The sequence below is a fragment of the Dipodomys merriami genome, unplaced genomic scaffold (genome assembly GCF_024711535.1).
Source record: "Dipodomys merriami isolate MVZ:Mamm:240054 unplaced genomic scaffold, mDipMer1.0.p SCAF_17, whole genome shotgun sequence".
Taxonomy (NCBI): Eukaryota; Metazoa; Chordata; class Mammalia; order Rodentia; family Heteromyidae; genus Dipodomys; species Dipodomys merriami.
This window is the reverse complement of record NW_027203048.1, coordinates 21,565,559-21,592,920: the sequence shown is the minus strand read 5'-3', so window position 1 is coordinate 21,592,920 and position 27,362 is coordinate 21,565,559. Positions and strand designations below refer to the sequence as shown.

Below are 27,362 nucleotides of genomic sequence, written 5' to 3'. Positions count from 1 at the left end.
GCTTCGGTGACTGTGCCTCTCCGGGGAGGTCGGCGCCACCGCCGTGGAGAGGACAAGCCGGGCCTCGGAGGGGGCGACCCCCGGGCGCGAGGGGCGGCGGCGCTGACACAGCTTGGCACGCGGCCCGTGGGGCGCCGCGCTGGTGCCGGAGGGGACTCCCCGGCCACCCGCAGGTCCCGGCCGCCCCGGGACGCGTCGCTGGCGGCGGCGCCGGACAGCCGCGGAGCCCCGAGGGAGATCGGGCCCCGACGGCGCGCTGCCCCCCGTTCCTCCGCGGCACGCAGGCCCCGCGCGGTGGTCGGGGAGCGGCGGCGCGGCCCTCGGGTCCACGGGGCCCCGGGGCGGCCAGCCATGACTTTCGGGCGCAGCGGGGCGGCCTCGGTGGTGCTGAACGTGGGCGGCGCCCGGTACTCGCTCGCCCGGGAGCTGCTGAAGGACTTCCCGCTGCGCCGCGTGAGCCGGCTGCACGGCTGCCGCTCCGAGCGCGACGTGCTCGAGGTGTGCGACGACTACGACCGCGAGCGCAACGAGTACTTCTTCGACCGGCACTCGGAGGCCTTCGGCTTCATCCTGCTCTACGTGCGAGGCCACGGCAAGCTGCGCTTCGCGCCGCGGATGTGCGAGCTCTCCTTCTACAACGAGATGATCTACTGGGGCCTGGAGGGCACGCACCTCGAGTACTGCTGCCAGCGCCGCCTCGACGACCGCATGTCGGACACCTACACCTTCTACTCGGCCGACGAGCCGGGCGCGCTGGGCCGCGATGAGGCGCGCCCCGCCGGGGCCGAGGTGGCTCCCTCGAGGCGCTGGCTGGAGCGCATGCGGCGGACCTTCGAGGAGCCCACGTCGTCGCTGGCCGCGCAGATCCTGGCCAGCGTGTCCGTGGTGTTCGTAATCGTGTCCATGGTGGTGCTGTGCGCCAGCACGCTACCCGACTGGCGCGCCGCGGCCGCCGACAACCGCAGCCTGGATGACCGGAGCAGGTACTCCGCCGTCCCTGGGAGGGAGCCCTCCGGGTAGGACGCACTTGCTTCTCTGCCCGTTCCAGTCCGTCCTGTTGCGTCCGTCCGTCCCGTCCGTGCGTCCATCCGTCCCGTCTCCGTTCCTGTCTGCCAGGCTGACTTGGTGCCCAATGGGATCCCCCAGCGTGCTCACGGAGGGGCGCGTCGGTCCCCTCCCCAAGCTCAGTTTCCCAGCCATAAAGTCCAGTTGGCCTAGGGGTCAGATGCACGTCTGGAGGGTGAAACACCCAGGCTTGGGGAAGGGGCAGGCAGAGATGTACCAACCTCCCCATCTTTGGAGTTGGCTTCGGGAGCAAATGGCAGCCTACTAGTTAGATTTCTCTCAACTTTTATTACTAGGATTGCAGTCATTTCACCTAGAGCGAAGAGCAGTTTGAAATTTGTACCAATATCGGGTGATGGTAGAAAAGATGAAGTGTTGTTCTGGTGGAATGTGGCCCCGCAGGGCACTGCCCACACGTTCTACACACCCTGCCCCCGGCATAATGTGTGCTGTAATGGAATTGCGTATAGTAAAGGAGGCTAATTTAACGATAGATTTTTGAATAATGGATGTCTGTGCTCTTTTCTTTCTCTTCCTATAAAGGAATGGAATTAGGAAAGTTCCTGACCACCGTTTGGTGCCAGAGATTTACACTGCGACATTCAGAGGGTCTTTCAGTATGGGGTAGGGGGAAAAAACGTGAACAAGAAACCATGTCCTTGGAGGGGGGAAAAATGGAAACTGCTCGAATACAGAAACAGTATTTAAGAAGTTGATGTATTTTTTTTTCGACTAGAATATAAAGAAAATGTTTTAATCTTCCCTAAGATCATGCCTACTTCTCTTAATGGTGATAACACTTCTCTTTTTAGTACAAGTGAGTTTATTTTGCATATTTGGTGGGAGGAATCAGCAGACTAAAGTTGGACTTTTTAAGGGAGACAGCCATTTTGGACACAAAAATCAACTTGTATATTCTCTTTTACTTTTGCTTGATAACGGTGTTAAGATTCCCCCTCAAATCACGTTTAATTCCCCCCTACACTCACTTTTTAAATTCAAGGTTGTTCGTACCCTGTAATCTTCTTCTGATAGGCATGAGTGTGTTAGAAATTGTGTTTCTGATATTACAGTGGGTTCCTTCTACGTAATATTCTTCCTGTGGGGTGTAAAGATTTCTATATAAATCTACAAAGTAAATAAAATTGTCTAGGACCTCAGAGCCTATTACTGCTCTGCCATCTTGGCATGAAACCCAAGATATATGCTTTGAAAAGAAATAAATTAAGAAACTCATTTTGTTCAGTGTATTAGGGTCTGTTTTCAATTTACAGATAAGAATTACTTACTTGGTACTCCAAAATTACAATGAACTTAATTTGTATACCTAAATAAATAAATGTCTTTGTTTTTTTTCTGAAATAGTCATAGAAAAATGAGCCACAGATGACTAGTCTTGAAATGATTCACTAGAATTGTAAGGCTAGAGAAGGTTTGAACTGCCTAAGGAAAAAGAACAGGAGAATTGACTTACTGGATTAGATATTGAGGGAGGAGGTTGGCTAAACCAGGGTATAAACAAAAACTGAGGAAGAGGGGCTTGGGGAGAATGAGCAGCCTGGAAATCACTAATGTAAAGCCCTTGGAAGGAAGTGAGAGAGCTGAATAATAATTCTAGGGAGAAGTGGGAGTTGGAGAAGAGGGAGACTGTAGAAGTGAAGGAGGAAGATGAGAGTAATGCTTAATCTGTGTATACATATCTATGTATGTATATAATTATTCAAGTCAGACTGTTTCCTAGATACCCAGATATTTCAGGCAAATACATGTTTTTCTTGGCTTAATGGCCCAGTTTTCAGTTTCCCCTCTGAGTTTCAGTATATGAAAACCAGTATGTGTAGTCCCAAACAGATGAACTAAAGGCTGGCTAAGTACCACTTAGGCCACATATTACAGAGGAAGCACCTTACTATCTTCCTAAAACAGACCCTAAGTCTCTCAACCCCTGCCAGTTTGTTGTTGTGAATTAATCTTTCTGAAACATTCTGATTGTTTGACTGGGGATCTACCAAAGAAAGCCAAAACTCCTTACTTAGTCTTTAAGGTATTTTGCAATTTAATTATTAACTTGTTCTGGCCAGCACCCCAACACTCAGGTCTTGGTTTTGCCGATTGTCATTTGCAACCATCTCTTAAGTATCTGTTATGTTCAAGGCCCTGTTGACAGTTCTGAGTATTATAACTTCTTGTAGAGAACAATTGATGTGAGATTTTGAGGCACAATTGATCTCTAAGAGTTGAATTGTGCTGAGAAAGCCTTCAGGGTATATGTGTGGGGGTGGGGAGAGATGGAAATAAGCAATCATTGGGAGGTTGTATTGGCTGTTCACTGTCCATCACTGGCAGGGGGTGTCACTTATATAAGCTAGTTTATGCAACCTACACAATCATGTGGGTCTAGCTTTGAGGGAAAAAAATCAGGAGTCTTTTCTCAGGAAAAGGAGCAACATGGGCATAGACATGAAACTTGTATTTTATGTTTAGGAAGTAGAATTCTATGGTAGAGTGAGATGTCACTAGAGAAAAGAAAAAAGACAATAACTATTTTGCAGCAGTGTCCAGCTATTGTTTGGTTTATAGCTTTTGGCCTGAATAGGTTATGCATATAAAGTAATGAATTTGGTAAATGTATATCATGATTGGAAAGGGTTGGGGGGGGTGGTAGTGAGGAATTGAACACAGGAAAAATATGTTTGAAACCAGATGTGGTATCACACATCTATAATCCTAGCAGTCAGAGGCAAGGTGAATGAAAGTTTCAGGCCAGCCTGATTGACATAGCAAGACCTTGTCTCAAAAAATCAAGTGTTGAGGATAAACTCAGGGGTAAGGTGCTTGCCTAGCATATACAAGCTCCCAGATTCCATCCCCAGCACTGCAGAATAGAACACAATGAAACAATGAAATTGAAGATCTTTGCAGAGGGCAGGGATGAGAGCTTGGATTGCTTTGTGGTTGTGAGAATGGAGAATAAATGACAACTTTTGGGACATAGTAGGAAGAGTCTGAGCTACTCCTGGACATTGGAAAGACACAGAATTCAGGGCTCATTTTGGACTTCCAGGAACAGAGGAGTGCTCCCTGCTACCTACAGCCTCCCATTTATCCAGTCTGGCCTGCTTACTTATTCCCAAGTTACCTGGTGTCCCTTATTATACCATCTGTAGCCTACTCACCTTACATCATTGATAAAGCCCAACTCAGCTTTTTTTTTTCTTTTGAAGCTTTTATTACTGTGCTAGTAGAGGTAATATTTTATCTGAAACCTCTTGAGCGATTGCTTGTTTGTATTTAGTTGGTGTCTATAATAGCCTTCCTAGTGTGGTAGTAATTTCTCATATAAACACACCCTGGCTTCTAAACTAGATTAGATGAAAAGCCCTCAGAGGCAGGTAAGTTCTCTTGTATTATTATGACTGCGTCTTTTTAGGAAAAAATTACTATTCTAGAACAATAAATATGTGTTGTGTTCATATTACATTAAAAATGGTCAGAAACATAATTTGTGTTACATAGTTTGAATAGCTGTTCAGAGTAAGGCAGTAGACTTCTCCCAGTTTTGAAGATTTGAAGAACTGCAGTAGTCCTTGTTTGATATGATAGGATATGATAAATTAGCTCTTGTTTATGAGTTGCAAGAACTTTATTCTCTCGTTTAAGACTTCATTAAGACAACTACAATTTCCTAGAACATAGTAGTTATACTTTAATATCTGTTTATTGAGAGAAAAAGCCCATGATGATTGAACAATGATCATGAATTCTAACCAGCCTAATTGTGCACTGTCCTGGGCACTCTGGGTACAGTTTCATGACAAGGTTTCTGTTCTCATGGAGACATCCATCTGTTGTTGATAGTGGGATGGGGAGACAGACAACACAATAAGCAAGCATAAGAATTCCAGAGTGTGGGTCTGGAGGCATGACTCAGGTAGTAGAGCGGCTGTGTGCAAACATGAGGTTCTGGTTTCAAATGCCAGTACCACAAAAAGAAGAAAAAGATCTGTTTTTCAGATTGTGAAAGGTAACATGGATTGAGTTCTAAATGTAAGAAAGAGCCATGGCACAATGGAGGGAAGAGTGTTCTGGACAAAAGGAACAGCTATGAGATGGCAGTGGGCTTGTCTTGTCTGTTGAATAGAAGGAAAGCCACTATGGGCTACAATTTATTTCAAGGGCAAGTGTGTGCAAAATTGGGTTGGAGGGAAGCCTGTGGACTACAGCCAGGCCTGTGTGCCATGGAAGGAGGTTGGCTTTTCTTCTAAGCATGACATAGAAGCCTTTGGTTGGCTTGAAACACAGAAAAGATTTTGGTATGTTATCTTTTTAATATTTACTTTCTCCCTTCCCTCCCCCCACCCTCTCTCTTTTTCCTTTTCAGTGGTACTATAGTTTGAACCCAGCTTTTCACTTACTTGGCTGGCATTCTATCACATGAACCACCTTAGTGGTAGAATTATTTGTTCGTGTGATTATTTGGTGGTAGTGGATTCTGAACTCAAGGCTTCACATTTGCTAGGCATGAATTCTACCATTTGAGTCATGTTACCAGCTGACTAATATGTATTAAAACACCACTCATTGGGTGGATAATGGACAGAGATGTCCAATGCAGATGCTTCAAGAGGAGGCAAGAGACTGTGGATCTTGGGTTAGGGGAGTAGCAATGGAGAGGGTATAAACTCGTTAGACTTAAGTCCACAATTATTCTATCAGCATGTATTAGCTTTCCATTATGGACAAAGTATCTGAAACAATCCACTTCAAAGGAGGGAAGTTCATTTTGGCTCAGGCTTCCAGAGATTTTAGTCCATGGTCACTTGGTTCTGTTGCTTTGTGCCTGTGGCTACAGAACACTTTGTAGTGGGAGCATCTGGCTCAAGAAGGTGCACACCTCATGGTGTCTGTGAAGCAAAAGAGAGAAACATCAGGGCCAGGGTCCCAGAAAGGAGGTCAAAGGCATGCCCACAGTAAACCTAACTTCCTTCCATGGCACCTCCCAATTGTGCTATAGACTGGGGAACTGATCCTTTAATACATGGACATGAGGAACATTCATTATCCAAACCGTAGCACTGGACTAGGAAAGTGTAAGAAGCTATTGAATGAAACGGTACTGGGGTCTATGGGCTTGGGGTGTCCCTCGGCTTGACTGCTTTGGACCTTATATATTGAATTTACAGGGATTACTTCCCCTTTGGGGGAAGGAGGAGAGGGCTTTGAAAGAGTGATCCACAGAGGCTGGTTTGGAGAGGGATTATAGACTAGTTTCCTTACTGCACAGCTGAAACCTCTCATCTCCCTTTGCAAGAGATCTTTAGTGAGTACATTGAAGGCTTCCTAGATAAACAAATCTAATAATGAAGCAATCTTAGAATGGTGTTGTTCTTAATGTTCTATGGATTCCCCAAGGCAGTTTACTCACAAGTAATACCTGAATATTATTTGTGTGGGGGAAGGGCTTGAAACCAGGGCTTGTACATTGCTTTTAGGGGGGGCGGGGTGTCAGTTGTGGTGCTTAAATTCAGGGCATGGGCACTGCCCCTGAGCTTCTTTTGCTCAAGGCTAGTGCTCTACCACTAGAGCCACAGTGCCACTTCTGGCTCTTTCTGAGTAGTTTATTGGAGATAAAAGTTTCACAGTCATAGCTGGGCACTGGTGGCTCACATCTGTAATCCTAGCTACTCAGGTGGCTGAGATCTGAGGATCAACGCCAGCCCAGGTAGGAAAATCCATGAGACTTTTATCTCCAATAAACCACCAGAAAACCAGAAGTGGCACTGTGGCTCAAGTGGTAGAGTGCTCACCTTGAGCTGAAGAGCTGAGGGACAGTGCCAAGGCCCAGAGTTCAAGCCCCACAACTGAAAGAGTTTCACAGCCTTTCCTGCCCAGGCTGGCTTTGAACCACGGTTCTCAGCTCCTAAGCAGCTAGGATTACAGGCATTAGCTATTGGCATCTGGCTTTTTTGCACAATGCTCTGCTTTATCACGTCGAGCCACAGTTCCACTTTTAGCTTTTTTTTTTTTTTAAGATGGTTAGTGGGAGATTAGAATCTCAAGGACTTCTCTTCTTGTGTTGGCTTCAAACCATGATTTTCAGATCTAGCCTCCTGAGTAGCCTGAATTATTGGCACTAGCTTCTGATATTCTGGCATTGTCAATAAGATTAGAGTTCCCTTTGGGCACTTTAACATATAATAATTACTTATCTTATAAAATTACTAAGCATTAATCTGGATGTTGGTGGCTCATGCCTATAATCCTAGCTCTTCAAGAGGCTGAGATCTGAGGATTGCAATTGGAGGCCAGCCTGAGCAAGAAAGTCTTTAAACTCTTATTCTTATTAACCACTAAAAAGCTGAAGTGGAGCTTTGACTGCAAGTAGTAGAGTGCTAGCCTTGATCACAAAAGTTTAGGGACTACAGGCTGGGAAGGTGGCTCAGTGGTAGAGCCCTTGCCTTGCATGCATGAGGCCCTGGGTTCGATTCCTCAGCACTACATAAGCAGGAAAAAAAGCCAGAAGTGGCGCTGTGGCTCAAGTGGCAAAGCGCTAGCCTTGAGCTGAAGAGCTGAGGGACAGCGCCCAGCCCCAGAATTCAAGCCCCATAAAAAATCCAACTTTTGTTTTTTTTATCCTGGGGCTGGGAATGTGGCTTAGTGGTAGAATGCTTGCCTAGCATGCATGAAGCCCTGGGGTTTGATTCCTCAATACCACATAAACAGAAAAAGCCAGAAGTGGCACTGTGGCTCAAGTGGCAGAGTGCTAGCCTTGAGCTGAAGAGCTGAGGGACAGCGCTCAGGCCCAGAGTACAGGCCCCATGACCGTACCACCCCCCGCCCCAAAAAAAAAGTTTAGGGACTGCATGCTAGCTCCTGAGTTCAAGCCCCAGTACCATCACACACACACACACACACACACACACACACACACACACACACACACACACACACACACACACACACACACACACACACACACACACACACACACAATTATTAAGTATCAGCCAGAGGTTTTGGCATATACCTGTGATCCCAGCACTTGGAGGGATTTGGGGTATAACAGGAAGGAGGATCACAAGTTCAAGGATAGGCAAGCCTATATAGATCTTGTCTTAAAAAACAAAACAAAAAAACAAAAAAAACCCAAAACAAGCCAGGCACCGGTGGCTCATGCCTGTGATCCTAGCCACTCAGGAGGCTGAGATCTGAGGATCATGATTCAAAGCCAGCCCAGGCAGGAATGTCCGTGAAACTCTTATCTCCAGTTAACCACCAGAAAACCACAAGTGGCACTGTGGCTCAAGTTGTAGAGCTCTAGTCTTGAGCTGAAGAGCTCAGGGAGAGCGCCCAGGCCCAGATTTCAAGACCTACAACTGACAAAAAGAAAAAAAGAAAGAAAAGAAAAATCCAAATCATACTAAACATTGCTGCCTACTTTATTAAAAGTTGCTCTTTCCTAGTTGCCTTTGACAAGTCTCAACCTTTGACAGACAGGTCAAATATAAAGTAGTTACCCTTTTATTATCTGGGCCCTTTTGCCTGTGGACTTCTGTTCCTGCAGTCAGTCTCAGGACAAGAATTCTCTCTGGAGTTTTAATCTTTTCAGCATGCGAGGTCTTGTGATAATTTTTGATCTGCACTTTAATAATCTTAAAAGTTGCTTCCTGTGAGAGTTTTGATCTTTAATTTGTGTTACATTGTGTAAGCCTAAGAGCATATATATAATCAAAATGAAGCACCAGGTGATAGAAATTTAAAAATCAATTGTCTGATTCCCCTGGCCTTTTCACTCAATATTATATAAGTCCAGTAGGTTTTGAAGTCTGTTAAAAATAAAAAGCAGTATTTGAAACGGAAGATGAATGTCTCAGTGCTTTTACTCAGTAGATAAGGAGGTTACTTTCAGAAGTCAGTAATTAATAGATCTCTGATAAGATTGAACATAACCCAAACTTCAGTTAGATCCTATTCTTTCACAGTGGACTGTTTCTTTTAAACGTATACAGGGTTTTTCTATCTCCTGCCAATTTTAGAGTTCTATGGAAACTTTGCTTTCTCAATGTTTTATTTCTAAACAAAGAGCTTTTTTCCCCTTTCCTTTTGATAAGCAAATCATTTTCAATATTTTTCCTTTTATTTATGTACTTTTCATGAAAATTTTGCTCATTGGAAAGCGTACTATAATGTGAAAATGTACTATTATATTCTTTCCGTACTCCCATTACTCCTCAAGTACCCGGTAGCCCTCCAGAAATATCCCATGGGCACATGTGGATGTAACAGAAATCATTCAGCAACTTGCTTTTCACTTCCCAACACATCTTGGAACTCTTTCCATATCAATTCACATTTTTCTCCTCTTTATTACTATCTATATAGTATTGTATGGATAAATCATAACTTTTTTTTTTTTTTGTCAGACATGGGGCTTAATCTCAGGGCCTGGGCATTGTCCCTGAGCTTTTTTAGTCAAGGCTAGCACTCTGCCATTTTGAGCCATAGCACCACTTCCAGTTTACTAGTGGTTAATTGGATATGAGTATCATGGACTTTCCTGCCCAGGCTGGCTTCAAAACATGATCCTCAGATCTCAGCCTTCTGAGTAGCTCGTATTATAGGCATGGGCCACTGGTGCCTGGCTAACTTTTATTTTTAATTGATAGTATTGAGGATTGAATTTAGGACCTCATGCTTGCCAAATGGGTGCTTTATCACTTGACCCATTCTCCCCCTAGCCCTTCTTTTGTCAGGCTATTTTGGAGATGGAGTCTAGTGAACTTTTCTGCCTGGACTGGCCTCAGAATGTAATCACCTAGATCTCAGGCTTCTGCATAGGATTACAGATATGAGCCACAGGTACCTAGATACCATAATTGATTTAGTTGATGTCTGTCTTAGAAATGATAGTAATGGCTGTAATAATCTTTGTATATGTAGGAATAAAGACCATGTTCTTAACTAGGAGCTAAACTTCCTTAACTTTTTTTTCCCTTTCTTAGGCTTCTTAGCATTGATCTGAATGTGGGTGTGTGTTTCTATGCCATAGTTAATAGAGTGGGATTGAACCCAGGGCCTCAAGCATACTAGTTAGGTAATCATCATACTACTTTAAGTATTAAGTTTTAGTTGTGTGATTAAAGAGTATAATCCATGCTGCATCCCTTCAATGAATGTCTAGGAAAGGACAGGCATTTTGGATGAACAGATGAATCAGATAAAACAACAAGCAAAACATTTGTGTTTGAATTAATTCATTCATGAACTGGTGGATTCTGTTCTAGTATTTGAAATAGTTACATTCACTTGAATGAATGTAACTAGTCCATGAATGACTTTTGTCTGTACTCACTAGCAAAGAAATGGTGTGATGAAGAGTCAGTTATCTGACTTTCTCGGGCAGTGCATGACAAAGGGATAAGGCTGTGATTTTCAAACCAGGATTCAGATTCAGGAGGTGGGAGGTAATGATGCTGGACAGCTAATGCACTGTGCACACTCTGGTCCTATATCCTCATCTGATAAGTTGGGATATTCCGTATTAAGAGAGTTAAAAGAGAATGAATGAAGAACAAAACCAAACCCTCAGCTAGAAGCTGAACTTCCTTTTTTATCTTTCTCTGTTTCAAACTCCCTCTTACCCTCTGGCTTGTCTTTTTGCTTCTGAGTATGGTTTTTTTATTTGTTTTTTTTTTTTTTGGGTCCGGTCATGGAGCCTGACCTCTGGGCCTGGGCGCTGTCCCTCAGCTCTTCAGCTGAAGGCTAGCGCTCTACCACTTGAGCCATAGCACCACTTCCAGCTTTTTCTTTTTGCTTATGTGGTGCTGAGGAATCGAACCCAGGGCCTCAGGCATGCAAGGCAAGCACTCTACCACTGAGCCACCTTCCCAGCCCAATTATTTGTTGTTTTTTGTCAGTCATGTGGCTTGAACTTTGGGTCTGGGTACTGTCCCTGAGCGCTTTGGTTTAAGGTTAGTGCTCTACTACTTTGAGCCACTACCTGTTTTTCTAGTGGTTAATTGGAGATAAGAGTCTCACAGACTTTCCTGCCTGGACTGGTTTTGAACCATGATCCTCATATTTCAGCCTCCCAAGTAGCTAGGATTACAGGCATGGTGAGCCACTGGTGCCCAGCTTGTGACTATGTTTAACTTCCTTTTAATCTATGAATTCTTTGAGAACAGAAATTCAATGCTTTAGAAGCCGGGCGCCGGTGGCTCACGCCTGTAATCCTAGCTACTCAGGAGGCTGAGATCTGAGAATCGCGGTTCAAAGCCAGCCCGGGCAGGAAAGACCATGAGACTCCTATCTCCAATAAACCACTAGAAAACCGGAAGTGGCGCTGTAGCTCAAGTGGTAGAGCGCTCACCTTGAGCTGAAGAGCTGAGGGACAGTGCCCAAGCTCAGAGTTCAAGCCCCATGACCGACAAAAAAAAAAAAAAAATTCAATGCTTTGTAAGATAGACCTTGCTCATGATAGGTATGTATTTTAAAGTGAATGACACATGAAAAAACCAGGTAAATGTATGTTTGTTTTGGCAGTACAAAGGTTTGAACTTAAGGCCTGTGCTTGCTAGGCAGGCCCTTAACACTTGAGTCATGCCTCCAGCCCTGTAATGATTTTTTTTTTTTGCTTATTTTGAGACAGGGTGCCCAGGTTGGCCTGGAACTCATGTTCCTCCTGCGTCATCCATCCAAGTGTTGGGATTATAGGCATGTACCATCCTGCTTAATTTGTGTTTTCCTTTTTGGTAGAAGAGAGGAGATTTGTAAGTTGTCTTAGACCTGAACAGATGATATTTAAAAAAATGAATTTCAAGCCAGGTGCTGGTGGCTCACACCTGTAATGCACTGACAGAAGGCTGACACTCAAGGATTGAGGTTTGAAGCCAGCCTGGGCAGGAAAGTCTGTGAGACTCTTATCTCCAATAAATTACTCAGAAAAAGCCGAAAGTGGCACTGTGGCTTAAGTGGTAGAGCACTAGCCGTGAGTACAGAGAGGCTCAGGGACAGCACCCAGGCTCTGAGTTCAAGCCCCAGGGTGGGTCCTTATTCATTTGTTTATTAAATTCAACATTTATTGATTACTAATTATATTACTAAGTGTTCTAGGTGCTATGGTACAAAACTGAGTCTCCTTTCAAGACCGACTAAGTAAATCTCTGACGGGCTGAGAACGGCTGAGCAGCAATGCAGTGGGATAATGAAGAGGGTACAGTGTATACCTGTGCAGTTCAGTCAGGAAGAGCCTCCTTACTAAGGCAGTGTCTGAACAAGAACCAGGAGGGGTTCAGTAGGTACCCATGGAAATGCTGGGCCAGATAATTCCAATCGGACAGAACAGGAAGAGCAAACCCTGAGGGGAGTATGTCTTTGAACAAGGAAGCTGACTGCCATGAAAGTGTGGGAGAACTTGAGATAAAGGTGGGCCATGTAGATCATGAAGATAGATGTATCAATAAAGAGGGTCAGTTTTTTGTCTTGTTTTGTTTTGTTTTTTGGTGTTTAACATGGAACCTATGGCCTCAGGCATGCTAGCCAAGTGTTCTGCTACTGAGCTATACCTGAAGCCTGAGAGTTTAGTGTTACCTTCTTTATTATCCTTATTTGTTTCTGGTGCTGGGATTTAACCTGGTTCTCATTCATGTCATAGCATGCACTCTACCACTGATCTACAACTCCAGGAACATGTTTTTAAACTTAATTAATTATACATTTTAAGTAATTAATTTATTCAGTGCTCAGAATCAAACAGGGTTTTGTATCACTAAACTACATTCCCATCCTCAACCCCACCTTCTATTAGGAAAGAAGGGTACTAGGGTTTGGACTCTGTGTATTACACTCACTAGATCGGTGCTTTACACTTGAGCCACAACCCCAGCATTTTTTGCTTTAGTTATTTTTTCAGATAGGGTTTCATGCCCCTTTTCCAGGGCCTGCTTTAGACCATGGTCCTCCTATCTATGCTTATGGCATAGCTAAGATTGTAGGCCTGGACCACCATGCCCAGTTTGCTTGTTGAGATGGAGATCTCACTAACTCTTTTCCCAGGCTGGCCTCCAACTGTAATATTCCCAGTCCTTTGCCTTCAGAGTAGCTGCAATTATAGGTATGAACCACTGTGCCCAGACTGTCTTCTTTTTTAAAAAACGTACATTTTTATTATCTTTAAGTAATGGCAAACAGGGGTTGGCATTCTTGATTGATATCAGCCCTTTTGCCATTCTGCCCCTTCCAACCCCTCTCCTTGATTTTCCTAGTTTCATAGAATATACATTGAATATTGTGACTGTGTTCTTCCTCCTCCCCTTCTCTCTTTATTCATTTGCCTATCTGCCTTTCATCTCCTTCTTTTCTTCCCCCAGCTATCCTGGCTGACTTAGAACTGCAAACCTCAGATCTCAGCCTCCCAAGTAGCTAGGATTTACAGGCATGAACCAGTGGCACCCAGCTCTCTCTTCTTTTTTAAAAAGCAAAAATAGTTTGGACTTTGAATTTGTAGATTAATTTGGGTTTTGAAAAAACATAATTGGCTAATTTTAGAAGTTTAGTCTATGTGCCAGGAGTGTGGTTTACCTAAATGCAGGAGTTCAATCCCCAGGGGAAAAGAAAAAGTCTCAAAAAATAAAGGCTCAAGCTGGATGCCCATAGCTCATGCCTGTAATTCTAGGTACTCAGGAGGCTGTGATTTTATGATCACAGTTCAAAGCCAGCCCTGACAGGAAAGTCTGTGAGATTCTTTATCTCCAATTAATTACCAAAAAGCCAGAACTAGAGCTGTGGCTCAAATGGTAGAGCTCTAATCTTGAGCACAAAAGGCTCAGGGACAGTGCCCAGGTCCTGAGTTCAAGCCCCAGGACACACACACACACACACACACGCACGCACGCACGCACGCACGCACGCACGCACGCGCGCGCGCGCACGCGCTAAGGTGGGCCTGGATATGTGTGGAATGCTTGACTCAGGCTCATTGTTAGCTGAATGGTTTCCTCAGCTGGCTCACAGAAGTCTCCAGGATCCAGCATCTCTTTGAGGACTTCACTCAGCCACTCACCCAAGTCCTAAGCACCATGTTGATCTAGGCTATAGTGGCTGTGTTTCCTTTGCTATTTTCTAGGTAGAGATATATATTTGGCCCGGTTTACCTCTGACCCATGGTGTGACAGGGTGTCTAGTGGTCCCTGTATCTTCTGTTGTGGGAACAATGTGGTTTGGAGGAGGGATGGGTAAACTATGGCCTGCACATGAACTGTCTGATTTTCTTTTCTTTTTTTTTTTGGGGGGGGCGGGGAGGTGGGTCCTGTAGTGGGGCCTGAACTCTGGGCCTGGGTGCTGTCTTTCAGCTCTTCAGCTCAAGGCTAGCGCTCTACCATCTAAGCCACAGCGCCACTTGAGGCTCTTCTTTTTGCTTATGTGGTGCTGAGGAATCGAACCCAGGGCCTCATGCATGCAAGGTAAGCGCTCTACCACTGAGCCACCTTCCCAGCCCCAACTGTCTGATTTTCATTATAGCTCTTGAGCTATTTTAAAAATGTTGGAACTGCTGGCTACTTGTGGCTCTTTCCTGTAATTCTGGTTACTCAAAAGGCTGAAATCCAGAGGCTCAAGGTTCAAAATCAGACTCTTATCTTCAAAAGTAACCAGCAAAAAGTTGGGTTGGAGATGTTGGTCATATGGTAGAAGAGCCAACTAAGCAGGCTCAGCTAGGCCAAGTAAGCATCTATCTCTGAGTCCAAACCCCAGTATAGGTAAAAATAAATTGTTGAAACAAAAATCAAGTATTGTTTTGTGACTAATGAACATTATATGACATACACATGCCCATAAATAAAGTTTAATTGATGCACAGCTATGCTTATTCTCTTTCATATAATCTGTGGCAGCTCTCGCATGATGTCAGCAGAATCAAGCAGTTGGAGTAGAAACTATATGGACTATTTGTCACCTGATTCTTCAGCTGACAAGTTTACTGACCTCTGGCTCTCTACAATATGGAGTTACCCAGGTCCACAATCATATTTTATTCTGCTACTGTCCAGCTGTGTGTTCCTCAAGTCTATTCTTCTCTAGGCCTATGTCTTATCTGTAAAACTAGAGATACTATTGAAAAGGCAAAGAAAGGAGACTCACAATTTAAGACCAAGCCGAGAAACTTAGTGCAGCTCTGTCTCCAAATAAAAAGTAAAGCCAGGCGCTGGTGGCTCACGCCTGTAATCCTAGCTACTCAGGGAGGCTGAAATCTGAGGATCGCCGTTCAAAGCCATCCTGGGCAGGAACATCTGTGAGACTCTTATCTCCAATTAACCACCAGAAAACTGGAAGTGGCACTGTGGTTTAAGTGGTAGAGCACTCACCTTGAGCTAAAGAGCTCAAGGATAGCTCCCAGGTCCAGAATTCAAGCCCCACGATTAAATAACTAAATAAATAGTAAAGAAAGGGCTGTGTGTATATGACTGAGTGGAAGAGCATTTGCCTAGCATAGGTGAGACTCCTGAGTACAGTTCCCAGGTCTGCAAAAATGAAAAAGGGATAGTAGTAATCTAACCTACTTTATTGGGTGGCTGTGAAGACTGGTGGCTGGTTCTTGTCTTTTAGCCAGCTGGATGCCTGGTGCTGCCCTTGGATCCCACTGAGGCTTATCCTGATGCACAGATTGTTCTCCTAACCAGAACTTATTATTCAGTTGTGGTCTAGAAGAGCAAAGGCTTTTATTTGTATTTACACTGGTAGGGGATATCAAGTATTTATAAGCTAGGAACTATCTTATTAACTTCAGGTTTGCTTAACTCCCATTTATAACACTCTTCCATGATGATATCTATGGCTGAAGTCCACCTTGAAGGACATCAGATTCTCTGCTTGGAGCTTGGTGTGAGATGGCAATAAATAACTGTGCTGTACATTGCTGGTAGAGAAAGCACCTTTGAAGTACAGGCACAGCCATCCTGAGTTCTGAACCAGTAAATGCTTGTAGGAGATGGGAGGTATGAGTGATGAAAACTGAATTCTGCAGTCCTGCTGAATCATTGATGGCCATTTTAGTAATGTAGTGGTTGTTTATGATTTTACACGAATATAGTAGGAGGTACACTTAAAAAGGACACAAATAGTAGGTACCAGTAATTCCTCAGCTGCCCTTGTGCTCTGGTAGTGTCTTTTCAAGAGGAAGGGCCCAAGAGTTAATGATGATGAGCAGAGGAAGGGGGTGTTACTCTGGAGTGAGTACAGGTGTTGGGCAGAGTGCCATAGCAGCATGGGGTGTCAAAGAAGAGCGTTTTCAGCTACTACTTTATTCCCAGGGCCAGGCTCAGGGGCCAAACTGAGTTGTTAGGTGTCATAGTAAAAAAGAAAAAAAAAGAAGTGTCATCTAAAAATATCTTTTACAAAGATGTGCCATATCAAAATACTCATTATACCTTGACCATTCATTTATTCATTCATTTATTCATTCATTTTGTATTAGTACTATGGCTTGAATTCAGAGCCGGGGGTCTGTCCCTTGGCCTTTTTCACTCAAAGATGATACTCTGTCACTTGAGCCACTCTTCCACTTCTGGCTTTTTTTCTGGCAAGGTGGGGGAGAGGGGTATGTCAGTCACAGGGTTTGAACTCAAGGCCTGGGTACTGTCTCTGAGTGTTTTCACTCAAGGCTAGCAGTCTACCACTTGGACCCCCAGCTCTACTTCTGATTTTCTGATAGTTAATTGGAGATAGGAGTCTCACAGACTTTTCCTGTCCTGGCTAGTTTTGAGTCTTGATCCTCAGACCTCAGCCTCCTGAGTAGCTAGGATTACAGGCATAAGCTACTAGCACCTGGCATAATTATGGCTTTTGGGTAGTTAATAGAGATAAAAGGTTCATGGCCTTTCCTGCCCTTTGAACTATGATTCTAAGATTGTGTTGTTGTTGTTGGGGTGGTAGTGGTGGTGGTCATAGGGCTTGAATGTTAGGTTTTTTAAAAAGAGGTAGCCGAGTAAGAACAGCAGCACTCACGTGGTATTCCGGTAAGGGGTAGGTTTATTCAGTAGACCTGCTGGGACCAGGCAAGGTTGGCACTCCACGCGGCTGGCACCAGGCCATCTGGGTCCTTCACGCGGTGGGGAAAGGCCTGGGAAAGAGAGCTGGGAGAGCCGGTAAAGAGAGAGAGCTGGGAAAGAGAGAGAAAAGAGCTAGAAAAGAGAGAAATGAGCTAGAAAAGAGAGCATCTGGGAAAGAGGTGGGAAAGAGCAAGCTAGGAAAGAGAAGAGAGCTAGGAAAGAGAAGAGAAGGAAAGAGCTGAGAAAGAGCTAGAAAAGAGCAGAGAGAGGGCGTCTGGGCTTGGGCTAGGCCTTATGTAGGGTATGGGCGGAGAAAGGTGTGGCCACATCAAATTCAGATGTGACCTCAGCGGATGCAGATGTGACCTCTTCCAGGTGTCCCAGTTGCCTAGGTAATGCAGGTACTGGGTGGAGACTTTGCTGTGAGGAGGGTGGAGTCTGCTAGCCATCCTGGAGTGGATCTTACATTGAACTCAGGGCATGGGTGCTGTCCCTGAGTTTTCTGCTCCAGCCTCTCTATTACTTTGTGCCACAATGCTGCTTCCGGTTTTCTGGTTGTTAATTGGAGTAAGAATCTCATGGACTCTTGTGTATGCTAAGCACATACTATAGCAGTGCCCCCAAGCCCTCAATTCATATTCTGAAGATTGCTTTATAACTTAATTAACTGACTTATTGCAAGAAGGTCTTACTGTTTAGTTAGGCTGGCTTGACTAAAAACTTACCATCCCCCTGCCTCAGAGACTCCAGAGTCCTGTGAAGACTTCAGCCAACATATTAGGCAAGTGTTCTGAGTTTCCAATTTTATTTTATTTTATTTATTTATTTTGTTGCTTGAACTCAGGGCCTGGGTGCTGTCCCTGAGCTCTTTTTGCTTAAGGCTAGTGCTTTACCACTTCGAGCCACAGCTCTACTTCTGATTTTCTGGTGGTTCATTGGAGATAAGAATCTCATGGAGGGCTGGGAAGGTGGCTCAGTGGTAGAGTGCTTGCCTTGCATGCATGAGGCCCTGGGTTCGATTCCTCAGCACCATATAAGCAAAAAGAAAAAAGCCAGAAGTGGCGCTGTGGCTCAAGTGGTAGAGTGCTAGCCTTGAGCTGAAGAGCTGAGGGACAGCTCCCAGGCCCCCCAAAAAAATTAAAAAAATAATAAAAAAAGAATCTCATGGACTTTCTTGTGCAGATTGGCTTTGAACCTTGATCCTCAGATCTCAAGCCTCTTGAGTAGCTAGGATCACACACATGAGCCACCTACACCTGGCTGAGTTTCTAATTTTACTTTGAAGGTTGAACTGCTCAACAAATATTGGTCACTGTTTTTCTTAAGTTGAAAGATTTCTCTTGTTCACCTTTGAGAAAATGCTCTACCTTCAAGTCTAAATAAATACATGTAAGTCATTCTTAAAATAAGAATGAGCAGTATTCTGTGAAACAGGTGGCTAGGCTAGCTCACAGTGCATCCAGCTGTACAACTGCTTTCCCTTGAGGCATTTGCAATATTTCAGTACAGCCAGCAGAAGAGCTTTCCGCAACTTCTCAATTGGTCACATAGATTATTAAAAAAATATGAGGGCTAGAGTTAAAGCTCAGTGGCAGAACATGATTAGCATGAGCAAGGCCTTGAGTTCAATCTCCAACACTAAAAATATTTTTAAATTAAAAATTTAGCCAGACATGTTTTCTCTCATTTAAGGAAGTTGGATCTAAATTATAAACATACATGAAAACATTAGAAAGAAAAATAAAAGCTATGTGCCAGTAGCTCATACCTATATCCTAGCTACTTAGGAGGCTTGAGATCTGAGGATCAAGTTTCAAAGCCAGCCTAGACAAGAAAGTCCATGAGATTCTTTTTTTTTTTTTTTTTTGCCAGTCATGGGCCTTGAACTCTGGGCCTGGGTGCTGTCCCTCAGCTCTTCAGCTCAAGGCTAGCACTCTACCACTTGAGCCACAGCACCACTTCCAGCTTTTTTCTCCTTATGTGGTGCTAAGGAATCGAACCTAGGGCCTCATGCATGCAAGGCAAGCGCTCTACCACTGAGCCACCTTCCCAGCCCTCCATGAGATTCTTATCTCCAATGAACCACCAGAAAATCAGAAGTAGAGCTGTGGCTCAAAGTGGTAAAGCACTAGGCTTAAGCAGAAAATGTTCAGGGATAGCACCCAGGCTTTGAGTTCAAGCACCAAAATAAATAAATTAAATAAATACAAAATTGGAAACTCAGAACATTTGCCTAATATGTTGGTGCAGGGGGAAATTTTCACAGGACTCTGGGGTCTCTGAGGCAGGAAGATGGTGAGTTTTTGTTTTGTTTTGGGGTTTTGGGTTCTGGGTTTTTTTGGTTGGTCATGGGGCTTGAACTCTGGGTCTGGGCACTGTCCCTCAGCTCTTCAGCTCAAGGCAAGCACTCTATCACTTGAGCCACAGCACCACTCCTGGTTTTCTAATAGTTAATTTCGTGCCCGGGCTGGCTTTGAACCGCGATCCTCAGTTCTTAGCCTCTTGAGTAGCTAGAATTACAGGCATGAGCCACTGGTGACTGGCTCAGGATGGTGAGTTTTTAGTCAAGCTAGCCTAACTAAACAGGAAGACCCTCTTGCAGTAAGTAAATTAATTTATAAAGCAATCTTTAGAATATGAATTGAGGGCTTGGGGGTGAAGGTCAGTACTAGAGTGTATGCTTAGCATGCACAAGGCCCTGGGGAAATGTGTCAGCATTTGGATTTGCTGAATAACCCAGTGAATCAATGTATCCTGAATAGCTAAGAATAAAGGTTACAAAACTACCCCTGAGCAAAAATCCATTCTGAGTGTCAGTTGAGACCGGGTTAACAGATTTTAATGTAACATCTCAAAAATCTCAGTGTAAGCCAGGTGCTGGTGGCTTGTCTATAACCCTAGCTACTCATGAGGCTGAAATCTGAGGATCATGGTTTGAAGCCAGCACTGGCAGGAAAGTCCATGAGATTCTACTCAGAAAAAGCCAGAAGTGACACTGTGGCTCATGTGCTAGCCTTAAGCAAAATAGAAGCTCAGGGACAGTGCCCAAGTCCTGAATTCAAGTATCACAGCTCTCTCTCTCTCTCTCTCTCTCTCTCTCTCTCTCTCTCTCTCTCTCTCTCTCTCTCTCTCTCTCTCCTCCCTCCCCTCCCTCCCTCCCTCCCTTCCTTTCTCTCTCTCCCTCTCTCTCTCTCCTTCTCTCTCCCTCTCTCTCTCTCTCTCCCTCTCCCTCTCTCTCTCTCTCTCTCTCTCTCTCTCTCTCTCTCTCTCTCTCTCTCTCTCACACACACACACACACACACACACACATACACACATACACACACACAAATTAGAAACCAAGCCCGAGGACCATTCCCCCTTACCCAGCTTACCCAGAGAAAAAGCCTCAGTGATAAATATTTCTGCACGGCAGCTAGCCTTTGAGAAACTTATCATTTTGAGTTTTGGTATAGATCAAAAATGCTTACAATTATCTGAAAAGGCTATTAAAATATTCTTATTCTGTCTACATATTTCTTTGAGGCTAAAATCTCCTCATGGATTTCAAAACAACATAGTCCAACATACTGAGCTAGGAAAAGCCAACTGTCTTTATAAATCTGGACATAGAAGAATTTGTAGAATGGGAAAACAATGTCACTTTTCTTACTTCCATTTTGGTTTTGTAAAACATGCCCGTTTTTCATAAAAATATCATTCATAGGCAATGTATTTGTTATTGTTTTAAATGAATTAACTATTTTGAATTCCTAGCCTAGTATCTAGTAGGGTATTTCCTAAAACCACAGTTCTGAAGGCACCAGTTCAATGAGGACATTCGTTAAAGCAGTCTTTTTGAATCATGTTCTCCCAAAGGCCTGGTATTGTCCCTTTACAATTCCTTCTCCCTGTTTATAAGTGAAGGCCCTTTGCTCACCCATCCTGAATGTTAGTAAGGTGCATGGTTTCAATAAGTAAGACTCAAAGAATGCCAGTGCCATGACAGTAACACAAAAGGCTCCCCTCCTTGCTTACCCCCCCTCACTTTTCCCTCCCTTCTTTCTTTCAACTGAGGGCTTTGTACATGCTAGGCAAAGCAATTCTTATCATTGAGCTATACCTCTAGCTCTAGAATTTAAAAGTGAGGTTACCACAGGGAAATGTATATTTACACCTAAGTTGATTAGAAAAAATAAACCTGTTCATTTTTATTTAAGAAAGTATGTCTGTACCTATCCGATTGGTATACATTATTTGTAATCCTAGCACTTAGAAGGTTGAGGTAGGATTTTTAAGTTGGAGGCCAGCCTAGACTGCACTGCATAGGGGAACACTGTCTCCAAAAAGAAAGAAAGAAAAACACCCAGTCTGATTTGAATAGCTAGAAGTACATCTGTGTACGTTCTCCATGAACTGAATGAGCTGGGTACCTAATTAGAAGGGTTTAATGATGAAAATGTATTTATAGCACACAGGATACAAATGTGTTCTAAAATATATCACCAAAAGATGTATTGAAATATATTAATCTCATCCCTTTCTAATATTAGAAAATTTGGAACTGGTGTCTTTAAGAAGAGTAACCATTGTGTATAATACTGTTAATGTTTACAGAATTTGTGTAATTAGCAGCTGCTTTAACTTAAAAGTTGTCAAGAATCAAAAATATTAGAAGAGAGTATCTAAAGATTTTTTTCAAGAGCGGGGTTTGCAAAAGGTTTGGGTCCACTGTGGTTTAGCTCAGTAGAGCCTGGAGAGAACGGTACAGTGATTTGGGGACCATACTACTACAGGTCAGTAAGCCACAGTAGTGTCACAAAGTGTCAGGAGTGATGATGCTCACAGACATGTATCAGGTCAGACAGCAGCTACCTGAGGGACTTGTTAACTTTAGCTTTAAGGGTGGGGATCGTGTCAAGGAGGTGTCTACACCCTAGATAAAACTGCAAGGGCTGGATGAAAACATCAACCTTTTGGATTTTGTCAAATTCCTAATCACCAGAGATCACAAGATTTCATGGAGCCATTTGTTCATTTATTTGTATGTAATGGTCTTTACTGCTGATCACTAAGGATCTGGTAGTATGATACAATACAATATATTTTGCAGAAAAACAGCCATTTATGGTTTTGTCCTCATGTCATCTGTGAGCCCCTTGTACATCATGCATAGTTCCTTGCTGGTGTAAGATGGAGTAAGTAAAATACATATGGTGGCCCTCCTACCATAGGCCACCAATGACATGAATTGCCCTATTTTTTCCAAGACCCTTGGAGGTAATCAGTATTTCAGGTTCAGGTGAAATGATGAGGAAGTCAGGTGCCACAGTTGACACAGTTGCTTTTGGTCCCATGTCATGAGAGAGTTGAGATCAGACTGGTTCTGGTCCCAGAGCTCAAGTGCTGGGCTGGAGCTCCACTGCTTCCTGTGCAGTAGCTGCTGTCTGTCTTTGGGTATACAAATGATGCGTGGGGAATTTTGACTCATATCTTAAGAATCAAATTCAGGACCAAATTAAATTTAATTGATAGTTATTGCTATATATGTCATTTAAGAATCAAGTAAATGAAAAAGACTTTTTTAGTCCCTAGAAAGATAAAAATTAAATTTTACTAGCTAGCAGTACAATATACAGTGGGCTTTTGAAACAAATTGTCCTTCTCAATTAACCTGTATAATTAGTTAAATGTTGGTACTCAGCCATTATAACAAATGTTCAGAGGAATTTTTCTGAAGTATAAAAAGCTTGAAATATCAACCAAAATTTAAGCATTTAAAGAAGTTGAGTTTCTTATGCCAATCAAAAATGTGTTTTTCTTAAACACAACTACCTAAAGCTTAAGATACAGAACAAATCAATTTGTGAAATAAAAGAGACAAATGCTTTACAGAGGTAGGAGAAATTATGCGTGCAGCCATTATAAAGTATTCCAGGCATGTAAAAATGTAGATTATAGAGCAGTGAACACCTGTGTACCCATTTCCCGATGGGAGAAGTAAAATATAAAACATAGAGTTCAAGTCCACCTGGTGTCTCTTGCCCATTGAAATCTGGATCCACAGAGATTGCCATCTCCAGATTTCAATGTGGGGTTTTTTGGTTTTTTGTTTTTGTTTTGCATACGTTTAAATGAACCAAGAAGCTGGAACTTGGAGTTTAAGGGAAGGGTTAGATGAGTGGAGAGAGGAAGGGTGGGCAAATGCAGTCATGATATTCAATCTATACATGTGAAAATGGAACCGAATGGTAATGGAAATGACAAATTGAGGGCATGGGTGGGGTTGGAAGAGATGGGGAGAATAATGACGAAGGTGACATTGATCAAGATGCATTGTTCTCGCAGACTGACATGTTGAATTGAAACTCCTTTGTACAACTTAAGATAATAATTTAAAAAGAAAACATGTACAGGGCTGGGAAGGTGGCTCAGTGGTGAAGTGCTTGCCTTGCATGCATGAGGCCCTGGGTTCAATTACTCAGTATCACATAAACAGAAAAAGCCGAGTGGCAGCATTGTGGCTCAAGTGGTAGAGCGCTTGAGCTGAAGAGCTGAGGGACAGTGTCCAAGCCCAGAGTTCAGGCCCCATGACCAACAAAAAAATTTTAAAAATGTACATGTAATATAGATTACATGTACAAACATGTAAGTTTATGCTAGGTCAGCTTCTGTTACTCCAATGAATACCTGAAGTGTTCACCTTATGAGGAGAAAGTTTTGGAGGCTTCAGTCCATGACTGAAGTCCTGGTGCTCTAGGATCTGATGAGTTGGACTGTACATCATGGTAAAAGTGTGTGGTCGAGCCAGGAAGCAAAGAGAAAGAAAGATACTTGGGTTTCTGCTCTTTGAGGTCGTCTCCCTGCCTAGGCCTCTCACACAAGGCTTCCCACTGGGTTCAACCTTTTCAAGTTTCCACCATCCCCCAAGAGTACCAAGCTGGGAACCAAGCCTTTAAGACATGGGCCAATGGGGGATATCCCAGATCCCTTCAACCATTTTTATAAACACTATCATCAGTGAAATCTGCAGCTTGACCCTTTAGCTCAACTTTATGTTGTGATGTTGATTTCTATAGCTACAGTCAGTCCTTTCATTTTGACTGCTAATGTAGTAGGCATTGATTTATTTGTTCTTCTGTCTGTGGAAATTTTGCTATTACAGTGCTGCCACAGTGAGTATTTCTATTCCAAGTCTAAATGAACATATAGGAAATTTACTTTAATGCATCTACCTAGAACTGTAGTTATTATACAGAAAAAGTAGTTGCTATACAGAAAGATATGCACATTTCTCCTCGATGCTGTTAAGTAAGTCTGCAGTGAAGTTTCACCTGGAGAGCCTCATCTGTTCTTTATCTGTTTCTAAGACTATGTGGCTCTCATTCTAAGTTCATTGTTCCTCTAAGTCCTCCTGTTATTCCAGCATCAGAGCTATACTGTCTTTATAATTACAATAATGTAATCAGCTTTCCAGTTTCCATGAAAGCCCTTCTAAGGACACTTCCTTTTTTGGCACCACCAGTTCTGGCTTGTTTATAATTATTATGTATCTTTATTACTTTCTTGATTCTTCGTTCTTTGTGTTCTCTCCAGTTTTTTTTTTTTTTTAGTTTCTGAGTTGTACAAAATTCTCTTTAATGAAAACATACTTCAAAGATTTAGATTTTAATATGTGGCCATTTTGTGTTTTGGCACACCACGAATCTGAATAAGGCTAGAATGAAGTTCAGTGGTACATGTGAATGGCCTTAAGTTTGACCTCTAAACACTGTGAAAAAAAAATCATGTTGGGTTCACTGCTTTTTGTTTTGCTGTGAGAAAGCCCCACAGTGGTTGTACTGTTTTATAGTCAGACTCAAAGTGTCTTAAGATTTTCATTGCTTTACATTTTCACTGTATTTGATCTTGTTAATTTTAGTTATTCTATTGGACACATAGTAATATATGTGGTTCTAATTTTTTAATTTCCTTGGTAATAAATTATTGATCATCTTTTTATGTGCTTATTGGCCTTTTACATATTTTATTATGTGAGGGGTTTGTCCAACTATTTAGCTAAATTAGGTAATTTATCTTTTTTTTTTTTTTTGTCCGTCGTGGGCTTGAATTCTGGGCCTGGGCGCTGTCCCTCAGCTCTTCAGCTCAAGACTAGCACTTTACCACTTGAACTACAGCACCACTTCTAGCTTTTTCTATCTATGTGATGCTGAGGAATCAAACCCAGGTCCTTATGCATATGAGGCAAGCACTCTACCACTGAGCCACCTTCACAGCCTCTCATTTACCTTTTTATTTATGTATTATTTATTTTTTGTCTGTCGTGGGGCTTGAATTTTGAGCCTGGGCACTGTCCCTCAGCTCTTCAGCTCAAGGTGAGCACTCTGGCACTCGATCCACACCACTTCTGGTTTTCTGGTTGTTAATTGGAGATAAGAGTTTCACGGACTTTCCTGTGGGGGCTGTCTTTGAACCTCAATCCTCAGATCTCCTGTGTAGCTAGGATTATAGGTGTGAGCCACCAGTCCTGGCAGGTCATTTATCTTGACCATTGGAATTTATGAGTTCTTTAGGCTTTTTGGACATTAGTCTTTTGTCAGATGATTTGTAAATAGTTTTCTCTACCCTCTAGTTGGCCTATTCATTTTCTTTTTTTTTTTAATAAATTTATTTATTTATTTATTTTGGGTCCGGTCGTGGAGCCTGAACTCTGGGCCTGGACGCTGTCCCTCAGCTCTTCAGCTCAAGGCTAGCACTCTACCACTTGAGCCAAAGTACCACCTCCGGCTTTTTGCTTTTTGCTTACGTGGTGCTGAGGAATCGAACCCATGGCCATGCATACAAGGCAAGCGCTCTACCACTGAGCCACCTTCCCAGCCCCATCATTTTCTTAATGGTATCTTCATCTGTACTCAAAATGTTTAGTTCTGATGTAGTCTAATGTATGAGGGGTTTTTTTTTCATAATTACTGCTTTTTGTGCTTGGCATAAGAAAATTTGTCTATTGCCAAGTCAAAAGGTATGCGTTCTTCTAAGATTATTATGATTTAAAATATTTGCATTTTGGCTTATACTTCACATTAATTTTGATGTACGTTTGAAGTAAGAATAATATATTATCTCTAATCTTTTTTTTTTCTAATCTTTTTTTATTTTTTGTCAGTTGTGGGGCTTAAACTCAGGGCCTGGTTGCTCAAAGCTAGTGCTCTATTACTTTGAGCCCAGCTCCACTTCCAGTTTTTCAATAGTTAATTGGAGATAAGAATCTCATGGACTTAAGATGGAGATAAGAATTTCCTGGACTGAGCTGGGAAGGTGGCTCAGTGGTGGAGCACTTGCCTTGCATACCTGAGGCCCTGGGTTCGATTCCTCAGCACCACATAAGCAAAAAGAAAAAAGCCAGAAGTGGCGCTGTGGCTCAAGTGGTAGAGTGCTAGCCTTGAGCTGAAGAGCTGAGGGATAGCACCCAGGTCCAGAGTTCAGGCCCCACAACAGGACCCCCCCCAAAAAAAAAAAAAAAAAAAAGAATTTCCTGGACTGGCATTGAATCACAATCCTCAAATCTTCCCAACTACTAGGATTAGGTGTATGAGCTACTGGTGCTCAGCTTATCTCTGATTTTTTGTTTTGTTTTTTGAGACAAGATCTCCCTCTATAGTCCAGGCTGGCCTGAAACTTACTACGTAGCCCAGTTTAGTCTAGAATTTAACAACCTTTCTGCATCAGCTTTCTACCTGGCCAATTTACAATATGCATGTGCTTCTGTTTAGTTTTTTTTTTTTTCTTCAATCATGAGGCTTAAACTCAGGGCCTGGGTGCTCTACCACTTTGAGCCACAGAGCCACTTCAGGTTTTCTGGTGGTTGATTGAAGATGAGAATCTCATAGACTTTCCTGCGCAGGCTAGCTTTGAACTGCAGTCCTCAGATCTCAAGCTTCCTGAGGAGTTAGGATTATAGGCATAAGCCACCAACACCAGGCTGTTTGTTTTGTTTTGCTTTGCTTTTTTTTTTTCAGGTCTGCATAACAGGTATTTTATTTTTCCTAAATATTTCATTAGCCTGATAAAAACATTTCAATTCACTAATGATAAAAATTGATTCCAAGGCCGGGCGCTGGTGGCTCACGCCTGTAATCCTAGCTACTCAGGAGGCTGAGATCTGAGGATCGTGGTTCAAAGCCAGCCCGGGCAGGAGAGACCGTGAGACTCCTATCTCCAATAAACCACCAGAAAACCGGAAGTGGTGCTGTAGCTCAAGTGGTAGAGCACTCGCCT

The 27,362-nt window shown here is 43.1% G+C and overlaps 1 protein-coding gene across 2 annotated transcripts in view; it reads left to right on the top strand.

Annotated features, from left to right (window-relative positions):
* Positions 1 to 351: 351 nt before the first annotated feature.
* Kcng3 (potassium voltage-gated channel modifier subfamily G member 3) overlaps positions 352 to 27,362 on the top strand; it is a 54,542-nt gene continuing 27,531 nt past the window's right edge. The window contains exon 1 of one of the 2 annotated variants that reach the window (XM_070025475.1): positions 352 to 983. In XM_070025475.1, coding sequence (XP_069881576.1) covers positions 352 to 983 — 632 coding nt within the window. Of the gene's footprint in view, positions 1,017 to 27,362 lie in introns of both variants that reach the window. The other variant, XM_070025474.1, reaches the window with a different exon arrangement.